Source organism: Gadus morhua, chromosome 19 (assembly GCF_902167405.1).
Source record: "Gadus morhua chromosome 19, gadMor3.0, whole genome shotgun sequence".
NCBI lineage: Eukaryota > Metazoa > Chordata > Actinopteri > Gadiformes > Gadidae > Gadus > Gadus morhua.
This window is the reverse complement of record NC_044066.1, coordinates 17,643,230-17,670,002: the sequence shown is the minus strand read 5'-3', so window position 1 is coordinate 17,670,002 and position 26,773 is coordinate 17,643,230. Positions and strand designations below refer to the sequence as shown.

Here is a 26,773-nt window from a genome sequence, read left to right as displayed (position 1 = left end):
GGGGAGAGGGAGGCTTGTCTCAGTGGGGGGTCGGCCTACACTGGACCAACAGATGGGCTGCTTCACCCTTCAGGAGGCTCAGGGTGACTCACCAGACAGGTGTCAGCATGTAAGTACAGAGCGCACGCCCACACACACACACTGTACCCTAGAACTTACATCATGTGCCTCGGAGAGTGATCATACGCAAAAACATGAGTTTCCATGACACATTTGTTCACTCCCCGAGCATTATGGAAGCTAAGTGGGACAAACAACATACACAACACACACCGCACGCACGCACACACTCACAATGGAAGTCGGGGTTTAGCAATGCATCAATTATGCACATCTGGGCTGAGAACCTGTCTGTGGCCTATTTAAACCTATTTATCAGCCCGCCAGAGAGACACTGGGGGAGCAACCTGCAGGGTGGAACCAGAGTTAAAAATACTACAAACAGGGTCAAAACAGACTGACTGAGCAGACACACACACACACACACACACACACACACACACACACACACGCACACACACTGAGGGGTTTAAAGACTCTTCGATATAAACAAGAGGATGAGAGAGTGAAGATGCGGTGATATGCCACACAGGCAACTGCCGAGACACGGATTGAATACAAAATGGCGACCACGCATATAGAACTAGTAGTACTCAGAGAAAATGACAAACTGAATTGAATAGCATGTGTGTGAAGTCATTTGTAAGGGCCTCTGTCCATCAATGCATAACTGGCGCCTGTGTGTGTGTGTGTCTCTGTCTCTGTGTCTGTCTGTGTGTGTGTGTGTGTGTGTGTGTGTGTGTCTCTGTGTGTGTGTGTGCATGCGTGTCAGAGAGAGAGAGTAAGTGAGTGACTGAATTGAACATATTCGGTGGCAATTTAAACGTTTGTTTTTCGTTTCAATAAATCCCCTAGACCGGTGAGTGAGGGAGTGAGGGAGTGAGCGAGTGAGGGAGCGAGTGAGCGAGTGAGTGAGCGAGGGAGCGAGTGAGCGAGGGAGCGAGCAAGGGAGTGAGCACACTTACATCCTGAGGGACCTGGATGAAGGCGAAGGTGTATTCCGTAGCCTGCGCCGGCAAGACTCTGGTGCTGAAGGCGGGGGGCATGGCGGCCAGACGGACCGCGGAGACCACCTCTCTCTGGAGAGAGGAAGAGAAACAGAGAGGAGGAGACACAGAGAGAGAGAGAGAGAGAGAGACACAGAGAGAGACAGAGAGCGAGAGAGACACATGGACTGAATGATTAACCGGCATAAGAAAAGGACAACTTACTCATGAGATCTTTTTGGGGGGTTGAGCGACACACAACACAATGGGCGCACAACTCATTATTCCACTGAGAAAGTATTGAATGGAACATTTCTAATTAAGCAGAAACACTTGTTTTTCCCGCTATTAACCGCATCAACAAAGGAACCTTGAAGGAGAAACAATGGGTTTACGGCGGGTGTCAAAAATATGTTGCGCAAGCGTGCACTAACACACACACGCGCACAAACACACACACACGATTTTAAAGCAACAATTGGCCTGGGAAGAGGAAACATTAGATAAACAGCCTGGTTGCGTTTAGGGATAATCACCTCACTAATACCACCACAATATTGTGGGGAATTGGTGGTTTCAACAGTTAACCCTTCAGTTGTGTTCCATCATTCCATCGCTGTGTGAAAAATTCAGCAAAAAAAGGGATGACTTATTAATACTGAATGGGGATATGTTCGGTGAAAAATATTTTAGACAGCGTTTGGTGCCAAATAATGTTTCATACTTTTTTTTTTATATATATATATGTACTATGAATGTCGTTCAGTAAAATTAGTATTATAACTTGTTAATAATTCAAACAAAGTGTTGCTTTGTGAGTTCCATCATGTGTTTTGCGTTAATTTGTATTTGCTTAATAAACAGACTGGGAGCATAAGCAGCATTGATGCATCGTTTCCTTCCTCTGTGCAATCACGTGGTACTGGCCCTCAATGCTCATGTGTATTTATCCATTTTCTTACTAAAGGGCTTGATGACCATTGAGTGGTACACTGGAACTAAACGTTTGCGACCCGCTGTTCTATATAATTAACTTCAGTGGCTAAGCAGTAGCTCAGCAGGGAGAGCGCATCGACTTCTAACTGGGAGGTTACTTGTTCGATCCCCAGGTCCTCTTGGCTGAGTGTCGAGGTGTCCCAGAGTGGGACACTAAACCCTAACTGCTCCTGAAGAGCTGGCTGTCGCCCTGCCTGGTCGACAGCGCCGGTGGTGGGTGAATGTGTGCACTGATGGTTGCAAGTCGCTTTGGAAAAAAGCATCTGCTACATGCCCCAAATGTAAATGTAGATGTAGTTGGTTTTATCATTCTAGGCTCATATGCATCGACCAATCAGACAGAATGACGAACGGCAGCACGAACCCCCCAATGTACCCCTCTATTCTCCAAGTTGACCACTCTAGGGCCTTGATTCCCAACCCCGGAGCCCCGACATGGATATGGAAGTTGTGGATATATGATCAGCCGTTTCCAGCCGCCTTTTGATTCATAGCCATCGACCAAGTTCCTTAGTGTGTCTTAAAGGCAGCGATGGCAGAACATTGACCGGGTAAAAATAATGTTTGGACACAGATACACAAAAGTAGTAGCAGCATAGAGAACACACAACATTTTCCGAGGTCGATATAGACCACTGGTCTAAGGTCACGGGGGTCAAGGGGCTCGTGGTGAGTGTCGACCGACTCTAAAGGCCCAATAAATCCCTCTGACACCTTAACAGAGATAAAGGCTGCGGAGAAACATTTGGCTTAATAGCATTTGGCACGGCAGGTTGAAGACAGAGGAGAGGGAGAGACGAGAGATGTGATGGAGATGTTTTGATAGATTGCGGCGAGCGGCCGTGAGCCGTATCAGCGACGCCAGACCGCTGTTCACAGAGTCTTGGGTGCCGCGTTCGGCATTAATGATTGACGTCTTTGATGTAAGGCTCAATGGAGACACACATAGACATGCATGCATGCTGTGGTACCACACGATGATAACAAGAGTCCTGGTACTCTCTCCGCCCCCCCCCTCGGCTATCACAGCTCTTAAAATCTCAATATCTGGATAAAACTGTAGTTTACGGTTTGTTTGGGGTACTCGGAGCAGGTGCTGTGGTGAGCGGGAGGCTTATGTACATGTCACCTTAGCGATTGTACCGCAGCTGTTTCTCCGCGGCGAGCGCGATGCGGCACAGAGCCGTACCCGGGGCCATCTGCTCGCGTTTTGCTCTGTGTTTTTTTTAACATATGCAACTGCCAGCGATCGCAAGATGGCGGAGGACGCAACCCAAGACCCGGAGCCGACCCCGGGCGCCCCCCGACGACGGATCGGAAGACACGACAAACCGACGTTTGCACGATAGCTAAAACCGATCAAACACACGAATCGTAAGAGATCCAAATCTAAACTTATGATTGACATTGTTTATACGGTCTGTTTTGTTCCGTCTTATCCTTACTTTAACATTTAGTTTAGCATTTACCTTAGCGTCTTTTTTTTGTTTGCATTAGAACTTGTATTTGTAATGCATTGTGTTTTTATCCTGTGTTTTGCCGCTGCGGCTTAGCAACCAAATTCTCATACGGGGGATTAATAAAGTTTTACCAAATCTAATCTATAGAGAAGAAGTATCACGTCGTTGTCTACATTCACATCTTAGTCAAGATCTGACCCCATCCATAGAAAAGTCGAGCTACACCAATCGTGTTCAAGTAGAGCTTCATGGTCAAGCCTAGCCATCGCTGGGCAGGAGAAAGAAGCTAAATACGTCACATCCCACTGACTTCTTATATCAGAAAAGCTTTGTATAAAAACCCTGAGCTTGATGTGTTAAAAAGCCCACCTCGCATTCACTCATGGTACAGAACATCTTCTGGTGATGTGCTGATGTATTACCGGCTGAACCCGGCCCGGCCTGGCAGCCCCCGCTTCAAAATTGGTTACGGAAAACAGACTTAATTTAATAAGAAACATTCACTAATAATCTGTATTGATAGTGGGCAACCTTGAGGCGGAAGCCTGCCAATGTTTTCCTGATGCATCTGATGGGAAAGGCAATCTGCACTGTATTCCAACTATAAACATCATTACCGGGCACAGCGAGAATGACCTCAGGTAGATCCCGGTCGGAGACCATTATGGATGTGGGATAAATTGAACGGCCCCTGTATCTGAGGTTAATGCATTATTTGGTCTATACCGGCGCGTCAGGGGTAGACCTTAAAACATTTATTAGGGATGAAGATGGCCGATTCATCTTATCCAAAATAGATTTGAATGGCTGTACAGAGAGAGAAGGAAAAAAATTTGGGCTCAGGCAAAACCCATGAGCTAAGGCAGTCCGGGCTTCTTCCCACGACGGAGGTCGAAAAAAGGGATATTTTGAGGTTCTGACGTAGACTTGAGATATTGCCGAAAACGTTCAGAAAATAACCGATTTTTAAAAATAGAAGGTTGCATCGCTGGAGGCTGGGACAGTTTGCCACCAAACCCACCGCACAGATAATCCAATCGTGTGTGTATACACATGCACATACGTGTGAATGCTCTGCCTGGGAGAATCACACGTTCAGCAACATGCCAGGATGCATTGTATCTGTCTGTAAACCAGCCACCCCCTCGCGTTGGGTCATTAGCACCAGGCTCAGGCGTACCGATGCCACCACGCACTGCATCATGGGTAATCTCCCAAGGGGGCTAGGGCCTGACTAGACAGGAGACCGTTGTTATGCTCGGGTTAACCAAATGAACCCACATGTCAACCAGAGAGTGGACGGCGAGTAGAACAGAGCTAGTGTCCTCGTTCTGCTGTGGTCGTACAGGAGCAGCGTGTAAAACAACCTCACATTACAGTTTAATGGATGAACTGGGACTGGCGCGGGAATAGGGAAAGATGGACTCGCATCACAACAGACACACAACCGGGGCCTCGACATCTGTGGTGTGGCGTTCTGCGAGATCAAAAGCTACAACGTTACGGATAAGTCTGTGTTTGTGTGTGCACAATCTTCTTTTATTTGTCTCTACTGGGCTTTAAAACAACAGGGAAGTCATTTAACGATGACAATGCACAATCAGTTTTTTCCCCTCCTCCGTTTCATTCTTTTCACAGAGGTGCAGAAACGTCGGTGTAGTGCCCGCTGGGCACGGACGGTAGTCGAACACACTCACGTTTCCGTAGTCGATGTAGAACACATGGACTTTCGACGGGGACTCCACCTTCTCCAGCCTGGCTCTGTACCTACAGGGAAGGAGAGAGGCGGGTCAGAGAGTCAGGGACCGACAGAGAGAGAGACAGAGACAGAGAGAGAGACAGAGACAGAGAGAGACCGAGACAGAGTCAGGGACCGAGAGAGACAGAGAGTCAGGGACCAAGAGAGAGAGAGAGAGAGAGAGAGAGAGAGAGAGAGAGAGAGAGAGAGAGAGAGAGAGAGAGAGAGAGAGAGAGAGAGAGAGAGAGAGGGACAGAGACAGAGAGAGGGACAGAGACAGAGAGAGAGTCAGGGACAGAGTCAGAGAGAGACAGAGAGAGAGAGAGAGACAGAGACAGAGAGAGAGTCAGGGACCGAGAGAGACAGAGAGTCAGGGACCAAGAGAGAGACAGAGAGAGGGACAGAGACAGACAGAGAGTCAGGGACCGACAGAGAGAGAGTCAGGGACCGAGAGAGACAGAGAGAGTCAGGGACCAAGAGAGAGAGAGAGACAGAGAGAGAGAAAGTCAGGGACCGACAGAGAGAGAGACAGAGAGAGAGAGAGAGTCCGACAGAGAGAGAAACAGAGACAGAGAGAGTGAGGGACCGAGAGAGAGAGAGAGAGGGAGAGAGTCAGGGACCGACAGAGCGATAGACAGACACAGAGAGAGAGAGAAAGAGAGGGAGAGGGAGGCAGAAAGGGAGGCAGATACGGATGGGTGGATGGACCAGGAGATATAGTGTGGCAGATACACATTAGGACAGAGATAGAGAGATATACAAAGAGAGATAGACAGAAACAAGGGAAGGTAGATAGAGAAGGAGACATGACAGACAGAAAGACAGAAGGAGAGGAAGACAGAGTGGAGGGAGGGAGAGAGACAGATAAAAGGTGAAACAAGGAGACAGATAGCGAAGGAGTGAGCAGAGGGGAGACAGAGGGAGGGAGAGAACGAAAGATACACAAAGTGAAACAAGTTGACCGAAAGGTGGGGGGAGAGAGAAAGCGATAAAAAGTGAAACAAGGAGACAGAAAGCGAGGTGAAGGGGGGAGAGGGAGAGGAGGGATGAGTAAATGATTCCAGGATTATTTCCCTTGGGAGAGGGTGCGAGAGGACGTGTCTGTTGTGATCAGCAAAGGAGCGGGGGGGGGGGGGGGGGGGGGGGGGGGAAGGGAGGAGAGAGGAGAGGGAGGGAGACAGACGGAGGGAGGCACGCTACACTGGAGCTGTTGAGATTGAACAGCCCCCCCCCCCCCCCTCGCAGCCTCCCGCCCCCACCCTCCCTGCCGCTATACGGGACGCTGCATATTCAACTTTGGTACCCGGCGGCGAATAACTTTGAATTGCCGTTGTCACGACGACGGCACATCCGGCCGCGCAGAGCGCTCCCGCGGTCTTTAAAGTCTTTAAGGAAAAGGTCACCGGGAATCTCCCGAGACGTGAGAGTGTGCGTGTGCATGTGTGTGTGTGTGTGTGTGTGTGCGTGGATGATGGCGCCCAAGGAACAGAAGTTGGTCTGTCGGGTGGGGGGGCGTTAGGGGCGGCCTAACGTACGATAACTCAGACCCCGACACGGCCTGCGGAGCGGCGTGGGCCCCGTTACAGGAGGACATTATGTCGTTGTCCAACGGCGGATAGAAACAACGTCAGTCCTTGAAGAACATCCCCCCCCCCCCCTACCTCCCACCTCCCACATCCCCCTCCTTCGGGTCCAGCTCCAGCACCAGAGGCGAGACCCCGTTCCTAGCAATTAGACCCATGGTGGGGGGGCGAGGTGGAGGAGGAGGCCTCCCTCCCTCCCTGGAGCTCAACCACATCCCCAGCACCGTGGGGAACAGTGAGAGGAGTGAAGGCAGGGGGGGGTGGAGGGAGGAGGTTCAACCACAGCAGAGTTTAGGTAGAGGGGGGGGGGGGCAGGAGGAGGGTGAAGAGAGAAGCACCATGGGGGACAGTGAGAGGAGTGAAGGCAGGGGGGGGTGGAGGGAGGGGGTTCAACCACAGCAGAGTTAAGGTAGAGGGGGGGGGGGGGAGGAGGAGGGTGAAGAGAGAAGCACCATGGGGGACAGTGAGAGGAGTGAAGGCAGGGGGGGGTGGAGGGAGGGGGTTCAACCACAGCAGAGTTAAGGTAGAGAGGGGGGGGGGGGGGGGAGCCTACCATTCTCCGTCAGCGAACGTGGCGATGCAGAAGTCTCCCCGGCGGGGGGCGTAGGACCCCTCCACGGGCGGCTGGGCGGCGATCTCCGCCCGCATCGTCTCCATCAGGCTCTCCAGCTGGGCCCCTGAAACACACACAGGACGCGCATGAGTGGCCGTGCGCTCGCCGTCAGGGGGCGCTCACATCAGGGCCTTCAGCAGACGCCGTTATCCACAGCCACTTATAATAAGTACATCTGTCATAAGGAGGGATGGGGATCAGTGATGTTTATTGATATCGATACCATTCTCGATACTCCTTAACGATCCTTAACGGTCTTTATCGATACCACTATCGATACTTTTCTATTAATTGGTGGAAATACGACCCGCTTTTAGTGATGAGGAAAATATTTAGAAAATAAATAATTGTGTTTTAGGGTTTGGGTTAGATTTTAGACTAAATAATATAGATTAAATATGTAATTCTTAAAAATATTGACATCAGTAGTTTTAATTATAGATACTAAAATGACTATATATACAACTGTATTAGTAATACAGAAACAATAAGTCATTTGTCAGAAGAAGTGAAACAAAAAGAATCACTCTCGGTACAGTAAAGATGTTCCTAGAACCAGGTGCAAGTACCAAAATCAACCACTAGGCTAACCCATTCCCCGTGTACAGCAGGGATGGCAGCTCCTGCAGATACAACAACGTACATTAAGTGCGTACATCAAGTGGCAGGACGTACAACATACAATAGTGGGAGGGGGGAACTGGATGGCTATGCAGAGTCTCGGTGAACTCAGAACAGATTTTGACGTTTCACGCCCGTTTATTCAGAACTAGGAGAGTTCGTAGTGGATTGATGAATAGTAGGCACAAGCTGACGTATGCATTGTACATGTTACAAGCAGACCCCTGCGTCTTTTTAAATAATCCACAACAATCCATGATTTTATCAAGTAAGAAACAAAATCGCCCAGGGGGGATGACGCCGTGTGTCCGGGGACCGCCGTTTTCCAACTGAAGGTCAACACAAAAAACAGAAACACGGAAAAAAGTGTCTCTAGCGGCCGGACGAGACGTCCTCCGTTGTTTGCCGTCAATAATCCGTCTTGCCCCCCCCCCTGACACGTCGTCGTGGCAACGAAGGCCAGGGCAACCACAAAGAAACGAGACGTTTCTCCACCCGGAGCCCCAGGGACAATTTGTCACCAAAAAGGTCACTAATCATAGTGTCCGTGTCCGTGTCGCTGTGAGCTGGGGCGATGGCGCTGCCGCCGCGACAATGCTAACCGCAGTTCATAGAGAGAAAGACGGCTCCATCGATGGACTTTAGAGTGGCAGCTCCGCTGTACATTGAGGGGGTGGGGGGGTGGGTGGGTGGGGGTGGGGGGCGTTACCGTGGAGATTTCCAATGTGCTTGTTGATACCGATGTGGCGGGCGGAATCAGCTCATGACTCAGGGGTCTGAGTGCTCCATGGCTCCAGACGCCACCACATGATTTGCACCAATCAAGTTGCAATCGGAGAGCCTGCTCGCGTCCCCAGTGGCTCGCTGTGTGTGTGTCTGAGTGTGTGCGTGTGTGTGTCCTGAGGCCAGCGTGACGTGCACGGAAGCACTTGCAGCGGCTAGTTTAGCAAAGTGGCGAATCTTAAATTACATGGTGATTTGTTGACAGCCCGTTTCCATCGATTTCCCCCAGGGTTGGGACTGGGCGGGCGAGGGCAAGGAAGACCAGTCTCTCTCTCTCTCTCTCTCTCTCTCTCTCTCTCTCTCTCTCTCTCTCTCCCCCTCTCTCCCTCTCTCAACACGCGGCCCCAGCCACCCTGGCAATCCTCCGAGGGACGCCCGTACATACAGTCCACTTATAGCCCTTATACTCAGGCACTCATTAGCTAAGCATGAGCGCACAAATGCGCAAACATACATCACACATGCACAAAACAAACACACACACACACGGCCCGACACACGCAACCAGGGTTCAAAGCGGCTGCGTGTGGCCTAAGGTAATCACGTTGTCAACGACAACGAGAAAAAAGGTGAAAGACTAACAATGCGGGTGTGTGCGTGCATATGTGCATCGATGCGTCAGTGCATCAGCGCGTGTGTGGAATTAGCAGGCTCTGCTTACTGTGTGTGTGTGTGTGTGTGTGTGTGTGTGTGTGTGTGTGTGTGTGTGTGTGCGTGCGCGTGTTACAATCAAACAAACAACCCGGAGGCAACAGACGCCCCCATTGCTCCAGAGGTTCTTGTAAGCACCTCATATTATTTATGCTTGCATAACAGTGTTCGCCTGCTAGTGGATGGCAGAGGGAGGGAGGGGTGAGGGGGGGGGATAACGAAAAAACACCCAAAGAAAAGAAGGCAAAGAAAACAAACTATCTCTGTGCTTCGGACGTTTATCTGCGCTTCAACAGCCTGGCACCCGCCTGCTTTCACTGGGCGAGATACCTTCATTAGCATGGTGTCAAACTTGGAGAGGGGCGAGAGACAGAGGGGGGAGATGACGAGAAAGAGAGAGAGGGCGAAAGAGAGAGAGGGAGGGAGAGAGAGGGATTGCAAGAGAGTGAGAATCCACAGGGGACATGAAGGACCAAAAATGTGTGCGCGTGTGCAGTGAGAAAGTAGGCCTCGTTATAGGAGGAGGGTGTGAAGGCCAGGCAGGTCGGAGCCCCATCTGATTGGTCGGTTGGTTTCTGTGTGTGTGTTGGGCAAGGAGGAGGTAAAGGAGGCGGGACTTAAGAATAGCATTAGCTCATTGGACGATGCTGGACAGAACGCAAAATAATGTAGAAAGGGAGAATGAGGGAATACACATAGTTTGCACACATGCAGTCGTACAACGCTCTCGTGTTTGCACACACACACACACACAAACAAACCTGCACTAACAGATGCGTTGTGTTCTGTAGAAGCAGCAGTTTTAGGAAAACATGTCGCTTCCTGAACTCCTCGCCTCATCAACACACATGCATGCACACGCACACACACACACACACACACACACACACACGTGGGCTCATATTGCGGTACCGCAGTGCCGGCCCAGTGGTGCACACTTGGTAGAATGGCGTGAGGCTGCTGCTGTCAGCACCACCTCTTCCTTGATTTATTAATCTAATTATAGTTAGGGGGAAAAAAGCAAAAGAAACCTGCATGCCTTCCTTCCTGCTGGTCTGCTTGCTCAGGCTAAGGAGTTAGCATGTGGGCTGTGTGTGTGTATGGTTTTGTTAGTGTGTGTGTTAGCATGTGTGTGTGTGTGTGTGTGTTAGCATGTGTGTGTTCGTGTTTGTGTTAGCATGTGTGTGTGTTTTAGCATGCGTGTGTGTTTTAGCATGTGTGTGTTAGCGCGTGTGTTAGTGCGTGTGTTAGCGCGTGTGTTAGCGCGTGTGTTAGCACGCATATGCATGCGTGCATGTTAATGTGTGTAGTGCATGTGCAAATGGGTTTGTAGGCATGCGGTCTACGTGGGGTATTGTGGGTAATTGGAGGGTTGTATTTGTTTGACCCCCGGTGTGTTGTGATGCTCTCTGCTTTGCTCTGGGTGCATGTATCTCATCATCCTCATACAACACAAGAGGAAGCGGTTGAGGAAGGCTGGGCGACATAACCACACGTTACACACGTACAAAGACATGCATGCAAACACACGCAGACACACACACACTAGGGGTGGAACCGTCCAGTGTTCTAGAGTAAATCAAGTCAAGCAACTCTTAAGTGACTACAACAATATTGCTTTCGAAATTATTGTGTACACATTTTCTGAGAACTTTCATTCCACAAATCCACTATAGCTCATGTTGAGTGTTTTGGTGTTTTAGGATGACTCATCAGATCCAGAGCCTTGGCCGTTGCCTCATGCGTGGTGCTGAAAGGCAGTATGAAGCAGTCCTGTTTGCCAACGTTTACTCGCTGGCTGAGTTCCCCACGCGGCGGACAAGTTTTACGATAACGACTGCCCGCCGGGAATACAGCAACATGGTAAGTGAAAGTCGAATGTACAGAAGCACAGTGCTGCGACGGCGCTGCAGACAACAATAACACCACATGCCAAGAGCCGCTTATGCCGTTTGAAGACCGTTTACTTTATATTTTAGAGTTTGAAGATGTATCACTCAACAGATAGTCACGCTCTTCATAAGCCTCGTGCCTGTTGAGCTATAGACCTGATCCCTGATACGTGTCCAGCCGTGCATACCTGCCCAGGTAGCTGCACAAATCTGATATAAGATAGTCCTCTAAAGTCTGATGGCAGATGAGCTCAAGTCTGGGTCTAAGCGGAGTTTCATTTTCTTTGGCGTCCAATTAGTTTTTGCCTCGATAGCAAAAACAAGTATTTGCTGAGATTTGGAACATGACTTATCTGTTTGGTTATGTCTTGCATCCCTAATTCACACATGGACAAAGACATGCTTACGCACACGCACGCCACTTGATTCTGAACCATTCAAAAATGACCTTTTCGTGTAAGTGGAGTAGTCTGGGTAGTCAGGGAAGGTTGAAGGTATGAGGAGCCAGCCCTAACATGTGAACATTAAGCGATATGCCGTGTTCTGCATCAGCCTTATTTACATCTTGGCTCTACTTAAACCAACAGAATACCTCTACATTTGAATAACTGGATGTAACATGCGTAAACTCATTGCTTTATTTACTGAAGAGACTGCAGTTGTACTTGGCCACAGTAGAACAGAAGAGCACTGCGGAAATATGACTCAACAAATGTATATATATGGGACATTTTAGGCAATATCTTTACATTACGTGGAGTTTTAGTTAGTTTGCCAAGACATCACTTCCAATGCCAGATCAGAGAGATCCAGGAAACAATACATAGCTCCTTGCAGGCAATAAAAGGACGTTGTTTTGACAGAAAAGTACACGCTGAAACACTCACATCCCCCTTAAACGTCTAACCTCAATATACAATGCATTCCAGGGTGTATTTTCCAATATCTTTAATGTTGTAATGGCAATGTTGAACTGTATTGTTATTTGCAATATGTCTCCAGCTACACAGATCCAGACCATTATATTCCCCCTTATGGGATCGGTTTCCTTCTGGACGTCCAAGACGGATCCAAAGGACGCCTCCATCCCCACTACACTGTTAATTTCTCTTTGCGTGAATATTGAATAAAGAGTTGATGTGCAGAGATTCCAAGTCCACGGCCTTGAATTCTTGTTCCTATGGTGATCAAATGTCTTATCTGCCACCAACGTCTGATTGAAAACATGCTCCCGTACTAAAGAGGCTGCTGCAGCCCTTCAATGACGTCAGGAGGAACAGAGTGGGATGGTGCGCATGGCACAACACACGCTGCGTCAGGAGCGGGAACGCGACGCCTCACCAATACGACCATTTGAATGGCGCCATTGTTTTAAAGCCGGTGTTGTTCCTGTTAAGAGCTTTGCCCTTTCCCTATGCTGTTTTGGGAGAAGCACCACAGACACCACACTATAGGTCAGCGACAGCAACTCAAATGGACGATTGTGAACGTAGGGACAAAAACAGGGAGATAAACAACGTGAGGCTCAGCAGACATTAGGCACTGTAAATGAACGTAAGCTTTTAAAAAGACAATACGGCTCATATTTCATGAAATGGTTTTTAAATTGCATATGGTCTAAATATTATTGTGTAGCATGTATTATAATGCATTTTAGAAGACCCTAGTATGCATTCGGTACCCAGATGGGTAAGCATACCAGGGAAGACTTCCAGGGGTTTTGACAGCAGTGCCTGTGTCTGTAGGTTCTTTCGGGGGGGGGGGGGGGGTCAGGTAGTTAAGGCAAAGGCCAGCAGGCCACTAGCTGTGGAACGCCAGTTTCACGGGGCTAATTTATGAGCCGCTGTGACCCTTCGATTCACCCTAATTACCGGAGGGTCAAGTCCAGTGCCGCGCACCCGGTAAATCCACGGCCCTCGAAACAGCCACGCGATGGCAGGAAGTAAAACAAATGAACGGAGAGAAGAGCGCCGGGTCAATGGGGAAGTTTATATGGATTTTGTGGGTTAAGAGCTCAAGCGATCTTTTTTTTCATTTATAACATTTAGGAGGATTTCTGATCGATGTTACGTCACGAGAGACAAGTAACAGTTACAACTTTGATCACTGTTTGGGATAAAGTCGGATTGACATTGCTGCGTGAGAAAATCAGGAAAAGATACAACTCCCGCACCCTATGGGGGTTAGGAGTGTGTGGTTTGATTAGGATTCGTTAGCTATCAAGCTAGCTAGCTAGCATCTGCAAAATCAAACGCACAAGACCAACGTAAACCTCTTAGTGTGTACGGTTACACTAACACCCACCTAGCAGGGTTCAATTAGCTATTCCAAACATGCACCGAGGCACACATTGCCCATCCTACTCATCTAAAGCAGCATCTTGTTTAAACAGTGAACTAACACCTTTGAACGCCCACGAAAATCTTCCCTTCACACATGCTGCTGGGCATTGTGAAGCAGACCACACAAAAGACCACTTAGTATAGGCCTCTTTTGATTGAGCATCAGCTCGTTCCCGCTCTCCAGTCTGTACTCTGCATGGTTCCTGGGTTAAAGGGGACCGGCACAGCCCGGCTATGGGCGAGCTGCCCTCCCCACTGCTGGGGAGAGAGGTTAGCTTTTCACAACCAATGCTGCCAGAATATGCATTGCAATTGTGTAAATATGAACAACATTTCCAAGAAAATGGTGAGTCATTATACCGGTAATAGTGGCAATTAAAAATAGTACTTAGCATTGCGTAACGTCTTCTCCTAGTTATCTTTTGTGTACGGGGAATTGGTATACCTAGCGATTTCTATGAACATCTTTACTGTTCCGACAGCGATATTTGTTGTTTCGCTTTCTTCCGACAAATGTACTATTTGTAAGCTGGTTGGATAAAAGCATCCTAAATGCACTGAATGTTAATGTCAGATAGCATGTGGACGTGAATGAGGCTGGTTGGAAACAACGGTGAAAACGCTTCACTATTGAGTTTAAGCTAACGGAGGAATGCAACCCGTCAAATGAAATCACCAGAGGGCCATGGCGACCTCTGGCCTGCACGTCGTTCCGGGAACAATTGGCAAATCATACACACACACATCGTTTGAAAATCTTTTGCATGTCGGACGCCAAGTATAAACCAAGCACTGAGTCATGAGTTCCGAACAGCCGTGCGTCCATGTTCTGAATCAACCCCGGACTGGTCGAGAGACACGCTGCATTCCCAGTCCCGCCAGCGGCCGAGAAACCAATGTTACCAAAAAAATCGAACGGAAAACACTGAAACGAGTCGAAGAGCAGTTCACAGCTGAACTTAAAACACGCGCACAAGCGAGGTCAAAGTGTCGAGCAGCTCCACTTCCCATCTTTTGCTCAACGGCGGAGCCAGAGCGCTCATCCAAGAATGCAAACGGCCGACCGACCACTCACTGTGTCTGAACCTGGCCAATCTCTCTCTCTCTCTCTCCCGTCTCTCTGCCTCATCCCTCGTTCCTCCCTCGTCCCTGCCATCGGACTGTAATTTGTTTATGCACCATTATAGCTGCAGCTGTTTGTAAATCATATATAATTACATTGTGAATGCCCATCCGCAGAATTAGAGAGCAATTTAACAAAAAGAATGAGAAAATGAGAGCGAGGGGGACAGTGAAAAAGAAGGGAGATGGACAGAAAGGGAGAAAGAGAGGTGAAAAAGAGAGCGAAAAACCCACCATTTCAGTGGTTGATTGGGATCACATTTGATTACAGCGTTGCACGTGGTGTGCGAGCACAGACAAGAGGAACAACAAAACAGAAGAGGAGAAAAGCCAATGAAAACAGTGAATCATTTGGCCTTTTGCTACACATCCCTAGGCTATGCCGAATTCTATTAGGCGGTTTATGAAAGCCATTAAACCGCAGCAGGGTAAATAATCACAAATATGACAGAACAGGAGGCCAGGGGAGCGGTGGTTATTTTATATACATCTGTTTTTTTCCCCTTCAGTTCCTTTTACCCGCAAACACACACTGATTAAATACCTCGATAGCAACGGCCAGGAGGCGCCCGCGAAGCACTCGCAACCGCCGGAGCTCCGCAAAGCCCGCCTACGCTGATCGTACACGAGCGCACCTGTTGTCTTAACACCACCTCAACACCACCTGCCGCATCTCCGTCTGCACGGCGCAGAGGAAACTCCACTCGGCGTGATCACATATCAGCCATGGGTATTTATCCACCGTCCAAAGACCAAATAAATACCGAGTGTGACAGGTGGAAGGGGGAGGGGGAGGAGGAGGAGGACGGAGCGATGGCTTTATAGGCCGCGATATAGTCCAGGGTCTGAGTGACGTTTGTGGGCGAGAGCCGGCGCTCTCCGAGCACGGGGTGGGACCATAAAAAACATGATCACCCAGCTTGACTAATGGGGCTCCACAGCGGCAGACGGTCAATATGGATTACACTCGCTGCAGTGTCTCTCGTCCGCTCTCGCTCTCCCCGTACCACCTCCCTCTACCGTTCTACCCTTCCACACAGTCTGGAGCCCATTCCACTAAATTACCGTTTCTGTAATTGGAAAAACCATTTTGGGAGGAAGAGAGAAAAAAAAAAAAGATAAAAAAAACCTAAACAGAGACGGCATCTGTGTCTCTCGCCCTCTCTCTCTCTCTCCCTCCCTCCCTCTCTCTCCATTTTGTATCGGTCTCTCCCACGCCACCTCCTCTCTCTTTCAGCCCGTTGAGCCTCATCAAGTGCAGCTAATGCTCCGTTTTGATTGCTCAGAGTCCAAATATACCCACAATCCCCTGCCTGCCGGCGCCGCGTGTTGGGGCAGGAGTTTCCGCGGCCGGGGGGCCCCATTTCGCTGGGAGCCAAGAGCTCCCCAAGCGGGCGAGGGAACGCTCCCACCGCTGTGAAGAGGGAGGCTCCAGGTAAGGGTCTGGCCGACGGCACGGAAATAGAAAGCTAGTGAAGAGGTGGTGCTGGTGTTGGTGGTGGTGGTGATGATGGAGGTGGTGCTGGTGTTGTTGGTGATGGTGGTGGGGGTGCCGGTGCTGCTGGTGGTAGTGGTGGGGGTTAGGGTGGTGGTGGTGGTGCTGCTGGTGGTGGGGATGGGGGTTAGGGTGGTGCTGGTGGTGAGGGTGGTGGAGGAAATGCAGGACGCTTATTTTGCACCTTGAAAATCAAGCGCACCCCACCTAGTCCGATAGGTGGGCTGACCTTTGAGAAGCTGCGCTGCGTATCTGATTCAATAATGAACGCTTCATAGGGCAGTGCTGGGGGTGGTGGTGGTGGTGGTGGTGGAGGTGGTGGTGGTGGTGGTGCTGGTCGTCACGGGGGCAGGACTTTATGACCTCTAGATATTGCAGGGGTTCTGCAGTGGGCAGGGAGCTGGAGGTAGCTGCTCAGAGCGCCCAGGGGCTGTTCTTGTTTACTGTGCAGAGAGAGTGTCCTCCTAAATCACCGGTGAGGGAAGAAGCCCTTGAGCAGCAAAGTACACGACGGGGAGGGGACTTCTCAGGAGCAGGAAGTGCAAGTACGGAGGATTTATGGTTTGTTTCAACACGCCATTTCGGCAGACTTTTATGGACTTCCAAAAACAAAGACACAAAAGAGACTGAAAAAAACAACAACGAGTGAATCAAATATCAAGCAGCGACAGAGCGGGCGTCTCCGGTGACAAACGTCCTACTTTACTTTACTTTTCCCTCCGTGTCGCGCTGCGGTTTTCGAGTCCATGACACCCAATTAGAAAAGACGTGAGGATCGGATCGATATGGAATGCCAACGCGTGTCCTCTTATTGAAATCAATACGGCAGGCAGGCGACTCCGGGGAACTGGGGCGACGTTCACACTGAAGAGGAGGAAGAGGAAGAGGAGTCCGGGAAGGATGGAGGATGCAGACGAAGGCAGCCATGGGGAGAGTTTGATTGATTGATTGATTGATGGACGGCGACCTGGGAGAAAGACTAATATTGTGAACAAAAAAGACATCTCCTACTGGGCCCCGAGATTCAGAATGACATCATTAATGGGCTGAACCCCGAGCCCAATTGAAACTAACAGGCAATCAGGAAGTCCAAAGAGGGGGGGGGGGGAGGTGGGGAGGGGGGACTTTGTCTGACGTCCAGCCGAGCGAAAGAGCGAAGGAGAAAGAGAGCGAGAGAGACCAGCATCGTTGCGTGAGTAGCAGCTGCTCTGCATGGAGGCTAGAGGTGTGGATAATGTGGCTGGAGCGGCACCTGGCTGGGATCATTATGCCTCTGTGCTTCAGCCAGGAAATGAGCAGTAGGCGGGTGGTACCAGCCATGGCTGAGTCCTACACCTGGGGACGGTGCTTCGATTAAGGGGATGGGAGTGTGTTGGTGGGTGGTTGTGCTGGTTGGTTCGGTCCAGGTCATCCGTTCCACTGCGGTCCAATGGAGGAGATGATGCTTGATGATGTGATAGCAGAGAGAGAAGAGAGCGAGCTATGCCAGTGGAAGAGAATCCCGGAGTACCCCAAGGCCTTCTCCCCGGCCACAGAACAGAGCCCAGCCACGCCTGGACCGGGCGTGTCCCAGGCACAACCGCAGCCCGTCCTGTGCACCAGAGGACGTGGTGCCATTAGGGGACAGGGAGATACTGTCCGGCTCGGGGTTCTGGAGAGTCAGATGACGGTGGATGTCCATCCAGTGCGTGCAGCCTCTTCTGCTGTGAACGGCTACAGAGCCTCTGGCAGTAATTAACAACAGCACACTTAAGGCCACAGGCGATCGAAAAGAAGGGGAAGACAACATTCACGAATGGAAACCAGACTTAAAAACAGAAGCTGAAAAATAAAAAGAACCTGCGAATAAGTAATATCTCTTTTGCAGAATCCAAAAAAAACATTAATTACAACAAACTCCCGCCTGTAATTTAATCTCAAACGAGCTAGGTATGAATGCAGGAAACACACAGGCAGTCAAAATCCAGCAATTACTGTGAATAATTAAAATGTGCGATAATGTGTGAAGAGGAACTCTACGGAAACGCACTGAAGAGCATTATTACAAACGGAGCACTTTGCCAGAACCAGAGAGCTGGATTAGTTAGCAGGAATATATAAATATATATATATCCAGCCTATAACTCATTCTCTTTCCATGTCCCTATGCGTCAGTTCCTAAGAGACCTGCATTGTTAAAATGCAGAGTATACTGCTACTACAAAATATTCATTTGCAAATGCACTTTCTTGAATTCCTCCTGTTAAACGCATGCAAATAGTTCCACGTCTGGAGCTCGCAGTGATTTGTTTGTATTTTGGGTTCAAAGCCGAGAGAATCGACACGGCACCGTGAGAAAGTTCACCAAGGATGAGGCAGTAGCAGTGGGCGACGGACGCATGTGTGTCCGTGCGCGTGTATTTAGACCAAGGAGTAGAGAGCGAGCGGCTCATTCTGGCACCTCCTTCGTTATAAGGTCTGCCAGCTCTGCTCCCGTTAAACTTCTCACAGGACTGGAGGTGAACTCGTGACGCTGTGACCTCACACCGCTCAGAAGGAACCGGAGGAGGAGGAGGAGACAAAAGCGCCCTGAATGCAGAAAATAGTTTCCCGATATTGATCTGAAGGAGGTTGGTTAGGGAGTTGTGGAACTATGCAGCTCCGCCATACTGGAGACTACAGCCCGAGGTTGATATCCACTCCTATCTGACGGGCAGAGGACATACACTTTATTGAATTCTTGGGGCTTCCTGGACATCATAACCAATTTGGAGCCGGTAAAAATAAAAATAAAGCGAAGGCATTCATCAAATGCTCATCTCAAGAGTTATGAGGTACAGGCCACTGATGGGCTCAAAGATGGGTATGGAGTCGTCCTTTAAAGCACACATCATTCAACCCAGAATGGGTTTGAAGGGTGGGTTGGGGAGGGGGGGTAGGGAGGGGGGTAGGGAGGGAGAGAAGGGAGGGAGGGAGAGAAAGGGGTGAGCGAGCGAGGGAAGGGAGGGAGGGGTGAGGGAGTAAGGGAGGGAGAGTAGGCGGCCATGGTAAGAGGAACATGTAACGTATCACAAAGCGCTCGTCTTCCACGGTCTTGGCAGGGCCCGCTGCTTTTGATGTGTTCTTCAAGGCGTCCGTACGACTTAATGCAGCCTAAGAGCGTCGTCAGGGAACCACCAGGAGGGAGGGGGTGAGAGAGAGAGCAGGGGGGAGGAGAGAGAGAAGGTGGGCGAGGATGGGCACTGTGTTAATAGGAGGACGGTGCTGGGGATGGAGGCGGTGGGAGGTGGGGGGGGTTTGGTGGGGTGGGGCTGGGACCTGTCAGGCTTTTCCCTCTGAGTAATCTCTTGTTTTCTTTAGTTCTTCTTCACAGGCACATGGGGTATTTGGGTGGGTGTGTGGGGGGAGGGGAGGGGCGGGGGGGGTAGTGGGCCAATTAAAACTTGAAAAAAGCGACTAAACACTGCTGGATCATCTGAAAGTCAGACGTTAGCAGAGAGGAGGCTGAATAACTTCAGCCCCCCCCCCCCCCCCACTTTCCCCGTCACAACACACTGAGAAGAGCAACCATTGTGCTCGCCGAAGAGGGGTAAAATAGAGTGCAGCTGGTGGACAATCCCTATGAATGCATCATTTATGTTCCTCCAGAGGAGACGCTAGGGAGGGGCTTTGCTGCATCAGGTTCAAGATTTACCCATCCCCCCATCCCCCCCCCCCCCCCCACCCAACAAAACCAAACAATCGGTTTAAAGGGGCCTGATTTTCTCATCAGTCCTGGAGCATCACACGGCCGCAGCGGCGATGGGCAGCGGGAGACGACACATTCACTAAGCATCACCCCCCCTGTTTGGGAGAACTGGGGGGGGGGCCGAGGACAGGCTAGGGGGCTAAATACAAGGGCTTAAGATCTGGATCTACGACTTGTGTCCGTGTGTGTGTGTGTGTGTGTGTGTGTGTGTGTGGGGGGGGGGGGGGGGGGGGGTTATAGATGGAGCCGGGGGAAGGAGATTGCTTCTGAGAGCTCGATAACACCTGGGGGGTCTCCAGGAACCAGGATGGTCTGTGTGGGTCCATGTTCGTCTTTGTGGGTGTGAGTTTGTGTGTGGGTGTGTGTATTTGTTAGTTCATATGTGTTCATGTGTTTGTGTGTGTTCATGGGTGTGTTTGTGTTCATATGTGGGGGTGTGTCTTGTGGGGGGGGGGGGTTGGAGGGGCGTGGTCAAAGGCTTGCCACGCTCAAACGTGATTGGATCGTCATGCCGACAGTGATGGCCAGCCTCAGATGGGGACGTAAGCTCGGGGAAACATTAATTAATTAAAGCATTAAGGCGAATTAGGAGGCGGCCAAAGTCAATTTCATGGCCTCTGCTGAAGTCGACTTTCCCTGGAACTCCACCACCCCTGGTGGAGCTTCAGGGGAGGAGAACCAACACAGAAACAAAACGGGGAGGATCATAAACAAGATTAAACAGGTGACCTGTGTTTTATGTGCATCTACACGCGCGCCGCGAGATTAACTTTACTTGGAATAATAATACGCCAAAGACTAAAGCTTTGATTTGCATGTGTGTGTGTGCATTAGGGCTGTCAAAATTGCTCAAAAATGACGTTCGAATGTTCGTTTGGAAAAAAATCACGAATTCGAACTATTCGAATATCTGGTTGCCTATTTTACGCAGTTGCCGTCAATATGTCAATAATGCGACAAAACCATGGTTCAAATTAGTGGGATATATATATATCATAATAACAGCCCAGTAACGTGGAGGCCTAATCATGAAAAGCCACAACTTTGTATCGCTTGCATTTCACCACCACACCTGCAAGCGCGCAAACTATAGTAATCTGAAGAAGACGCCCGCTTCTGAATGTTACAAAGTATGCTAGTGGTAACGTTCCTTGCTTTGCTTACCATTTATCGAGAAGGCCTATTAAAATCGATAAAGAAAAAAATGCATGTCGCCTACGTCTTCCACCATGCCAGCGAAAGGGTCAGCACTACGCACCGTTCGGATTCATGAAAAAAAGCTGTCTCGGACTTTGCCGAGAACATTGCGTTATAGCAGCTTTCACCAGCCAGACTACTAGCTCCCTGAGCTCTACTTCGGATGCTTATTGAATGGCATAGCCGAGCTGGAATACCTATATCCAAGTACGGAAACCCCGAGGGGATAAAATACATTCGCTCTTCACAATACTAGTCTGTTACACTTGTACCGCGGGAGTGTTTTTTCACATTCGAATATTATGAGGGACATCGCGAACAGACAGAGGCTCATTCACAAAGCAGATAGAGGCGCTTGTACCGCGGGAGTGTTTTTTCACATTCGAATATTAATTTTCACGTTCGAATTCGCGTTTTTGGATACATTTCGAACGAATATTCGAACTTCGAATATTCGTTGACAGCCCTAGTGTGCATGGAGTTATTAACTTAAGCGCTCTTCTCATAAGTCTCCCGCGACAACTCGTTTTTATTATCATGCGACTTCTCATTGGAACAAGAGGAGGCGTTCCGATTGGTTGGTTCGGGCGGAGGGGTAACTGATCAAACCACAACTTTTCGGGGGAGGGTTTCAGATCCAAAATGGCTACAAACACACCGGACTGAACGCAGCACACCCACATCTTTGTTCAGAGCACAGCTATTAGGGAACCAGACTACCTTAAGCATGGGCCATTACCCAAAGTAAAACAGGGAAGGGGACGTCTTGTGTGAGGACTTATTAGCATATACAGGTGTGAGCATACAGCTCAGTGCACCTCCACGCCTGACCCCCCACACACACACACGCACACGCACACACACACACACACACACGGATTGTTAGCTTCTCCAACAGTAAACTTTCCCTCCATCCCTCTTCATGCTGACAGCAGCTGTGCGCTGTGATTTATTCCTGACATTCGCCCATAAAAACAACATTCCCTTTTTAAATAAAAAATAGAAATGTCCCTCACCGCCGGAGTGGACAGCGTGAGACTGGACGGGTGGGGGGGGGGGGGGGACATTCACAATACTGCTAATAAATGGCCCGTCGGTTGACAGGAAGAAAAGGTAGGAAACAACACCAATCTATACCATACGCATGGGATGCAGAGGTAGACCATCAAAGACACCATTTTCCTTGCTACGTTTTGTGTTTTTTGTTTCATTTTAAATTATTCGCCTGGTTATATATGTATTATATATATTATATATGTATATATACACTACTGGAAGAAAGATGCCAGGGTCACTGAAATATTATGATATCATGTATTATCACAAAGAAGGCACACACACACACACACACACTAGGGATGGGCAAAACGATTTTTTTCCGGGAATCAGTTCTTTCAGTTCCGTTCACTATCACGATTTGTTCGTTTGATTCGTTCGTTAAGTCAGATGGTCTGTTACGTAATTTGCCAGGGAATCGGAAATGATGGAATAAATGTTAATCAACATGCATGTAGCCTAATACTTTCTAATTTTCTGGCGAAATTACCCAGGTTAAGTAAATATTAAGCATATACATAAAGTACATACATGCCTTTTTTTTCATAAATATCCTTCATACATAATAGGGTGCAGCAAGAATTAAATGGCGTCTTCCAAGTAGCGCTAATAAACAGTGAAGCAAGTTAGCAACTCGACCAAACGACTCGTAATGGTAGGTAAAACAACACTTTATTAAATCATGCAATTGTGATGTGGAACTAGATAAAAAGAAAACATAAAGTGCTTGGATGATATTGAAGCCTACAGCGATCGTTAGCTAACTTGTGTTGCCTAACCATTTGTTTACCCATGGGCCATGGCAACGCGATTGCTACCTGCTCTCATTGGCTGAATCGATGAGAACGTTTTATACTCAATCAATATAAGGTCGCGGGGAGACGAAGCTCTGTTTGCCTGTATATTTTATTTGCGCGACCATATTTTTGTAATATGTTAAAAAAGAAAGAAAAAATAATCAGTTCTCTTGTTTTGGGAATCAGTTCTCGTCGTTCACCTTTGGGATTAGTTCGTGCTGACCGAATCGTTCGCGACTGACCCATCACTCACACACACACACAGGGTTCCTCCTACCTGTCTCCACATCCTGGGCGTAGAAGTGCATGCTGTCGGAGATCTCGGTGACGTAGGCCGCCTTGTAGTTGGCCACGCGCTCCTTCTCCTCCTTCATCTGGACCACCTCCTCCACGGGCTTCTCCTCGTAGTTGGCCCAGACCTGACAGGAGTACACAGGGAGCAGGAGATGAGCGCCAAATGCACAGGACCCCCGCGGGGTAATAATAATAAAACATTTGATTTTTTGGTGCCCTTCATGTCATCCAAGGTCACCTTAGATAGAGTAAAAAGCATAAAATATCAACAACAGAGCATAAAGTAACAGCATCAAACATTATTAAAAAAAACATGGATCATAGTGCGTATGCCAGTCTGAACGGGTGTAGGGCTGTTCCAGAGACCCCCTCTCCGGCCTGTACACTGTGACGTCTGCGTTTGGATCAGCAGTCACCACACATCGCATCGGATTATCTTTTTTACGTCGCAAAATAACAAGTGGACATCCAGATGTCTGGTTCATCGGTGAGCATTGAATCAGGTTGGGATTCAACCCCCAAAAAACACTGCAAAACTTTGAAAAAGAGAAAAGAAGATAATGAACATAATGCCCACATTCACCGGAATCTAGTTCAAGATCAGCCTTCTGTGAATACATACATACATACATACATACAAACATACATCTATACAAACACACACACACACACACACACTGACACACATACATACATACATAGAGATGTATAGGTCCTTCTGTAAGGGTTTGGAACAAAGTGCCTGCCTCTCAATGCAGTGGCATCACCCTGCAGCCCCGAGGTTAACCTCTCCGGTTGGTACAGAGGCCAAGGAAGCATACCCGGAACTACTCATTATGTGTGCTACAATGTGTGTGCGTGTGTATGTGAGTGTGCTTCAGTGTGTGTGTGTGTGTGTGTGTGTGTGTGTGTGTGTGTGTGTGTGTGTGTGTGTGTGTGTGTGTGTGTGTGTGTGTGTGTGTGTGTGCGCTACAGTGTGTGTGTGCGTTCGTGTGTTTGTGTGCACAGACAAACACACTGATCCACAGCCATGTACTGCGTCGTGGACAAAAATAAATTTGACAATTCCAAGAACTGTGGCAGCAAACCAGTAAGACCTCCGGTCGACAGAGAAGATAAGGAGTAACAAACCCCCTGGAGTGGGGTGGGGGGGGAGGGAGGGAGGGAGGGAGGCGTCACCATGGGCTGAAGGAGAGAGAGAGGAGGGGCGGCTGGGGAGTGGATGTGAAGGCGTTGCATCCCGGTGCCGCCTGCCCGTCCGTGGACAGAGCTGCCTCACTGGCCGCCGACGGGGACATTTTGGACACGCTTTGAGCGGCGAAAAAACAACAACTTGAATAAATAGGAAAGCGATGAAGGGACGAGGAGGAGAACTGAAACAACAGAGAGCCAACGCGCCAGTGTTGTTTTTAGAGAACGGTGACATCAGCCAATTAGGGCTCTGCCAATTATTGAAACGGCACGGCGCGCGGATAATTAGATTTTTCAGTTATAGCATTGTTCCACCGGTCTGGCCTCTTCGTCTGGCCGGGCGCTAGGAGACCCAGCTAATTACCAATCCGGCCGTTATTTCGCTGTGACTGGGGCCACTTCAGTACTGCTCCCTGGTATGTTAACATCGGCCACCTCCGCAGTGAGCGATGAGGAGACACGGCGACCGCCGGAGGAACGCGGCCAGAGACGGGCTATTAATGATGTGTTGCAACAAGGGAAAACAAATGAAAAAAGAAACCTATAGCAAAACCTTATTAGCCGTGGAACACGTAGCACACGCAACGAGCCCTGCCCCCGCATTAACAAAGAGACACACTAAATAATTACATTCAATTAGTCATCCCACCAACGCTAAATAAAGAGAAAAGGGAGGGAAGAAGGGACTGAAAAAGCTGAATAGGAAAGGGAAAGACGCTGAAGGCTCGGGATTGAGGCCGGCCAAGGTTAATGAAGAGCCGGAGCGCAGCTACGCTTCACAAAGTTCAACGGCTACACCCTTTCTTAGCCGCAAAGTGTTTGATTGCACACCACGCACACACACACACACACACACCACACACACACACACACACACAATAAATTAACTCAAGCAGGAATACACACACACTTCTTTCTTTGGTGCCAATACCAAACGCACGCACGGAGACCCGAGCAAACACAGGCACGCACACACACACCCCCCCCCCCCCCAACCACACACACGTCAAGGTGACACATCAGGACTCCTAATCAAACCTGGATGACCAATCAGGGCTGACACAGATTACCGTGCCACCATTCATTATTGCGGTGACCATCAGCGTTGTGTTGTGTTGTGCTGGGACTCTTTCGGCCATGGAAGCCAGACACGGCCGTCCCGGTGCCCTGCCCTCAGACTGGCAAACGGCTGGGCAAGGACGAGCCCCCCCACACACACACACACACACACACACCCCCACCCCCACACACACACACACCCCCAACCACGCTCCGAGCTCTCTACTTATGCACAAAGCGGTTTATAGAGGTTACGGTCACCACCGCGACCACCAGGGTTTATAGTCGTGGTTGGAGCTTACATGAGTGCTCTTAGACATAATGAACGGCCGTCGGCCGCATGCAAAAGCACGCGCCTGCACGCACACACACACACACTAGCCCGCTAACAGACACACACACATGTATGCACACGCACACACAGAGAGCCCAGGGCGGATGACCTTCCGTGAGCAGCCAGCCATCGTTGTTTGTTCCACATGACCGCAGGTACGCTGCTGCTGCTGCTGTCGCTGTCGCACTGCAACTCAGTCGGCCACGAGCCCCTAGCCAGCCACTAGCATGACGCCGACTTGGGGGGGGGGGGGGTACAAACCAGAGAGAGAGAGAGAGAGAGGAGAGAGAGAGAGAGAGAGAGAGAGAGAGAGAGAGAGAGAGAGAGAGAGAGAGAGAGAGAGAGAGAGAGAGAGAGAGAGAGAGAGAGAGAGAGAGAGAGAGAGAGAGAGAGAGAGAGAGAGAGAGAGAGAGAGAGAGAGAGAGAGTTCTGTGACAGGGCGGCAAAGGAAGACGGAGGGAAGCGCAGGGGGAGTGAGAAAAAGAAGGAGTGAGGCGCCATGGCAGGTCGAGGCATGTGGAGGCCCACCGGTCGAGGTAATAAGGGGCCCGGAGAGTGACCTTCACCGCCTCCTTCAACGGGGCACAACACAAAACACACACACACACACACACACACACACACACACACACTGGAGCAGCTATTCCAGTAGGAGGCCGGCTGGAACTCTCTGGCCGTTGACCGACAGCCCCACGCTGGGTGGCGTGCAGATTCAGATTGCGCGTCCTTCGCTGGAGATTAAGCCCCCCCCCCCCCCCCCCCCCCCCCCCCCCCCC

At 49.6% G+C, this 26,773-nt stretch overlaps 1 protein-coding gene across 1 annotated transcript in view; it reads right to left on the bottom strand.

The window, feature by feature from the left end:
* The window catches only part of snd1 (staphylococcal nuclease and tudor domain containing 1), a gene marked incomplete in the record, with an annotated part of 184,689 nt that overhangs the window by 19,942 nt on the left and 137,974 nt on the right, over nucleotides 1–26,773 (bottom strand). Inside the window, 4 exon segments of the mRNA XM_030341190.1 lie at nucleotides 1,026–1,139; nucleotides 5,200–5,269; nucleotides 7,377–7,500; nucleotides 23,397–23,538. Of these exon segments, the coding sequence (XP_030197050.1) occupies nucleotides 1,026–1,139; nucleotides 5,200–5,269; nucleotides 7,377–7,500; nucleotides 23,397–23,538 (450 nt within the window).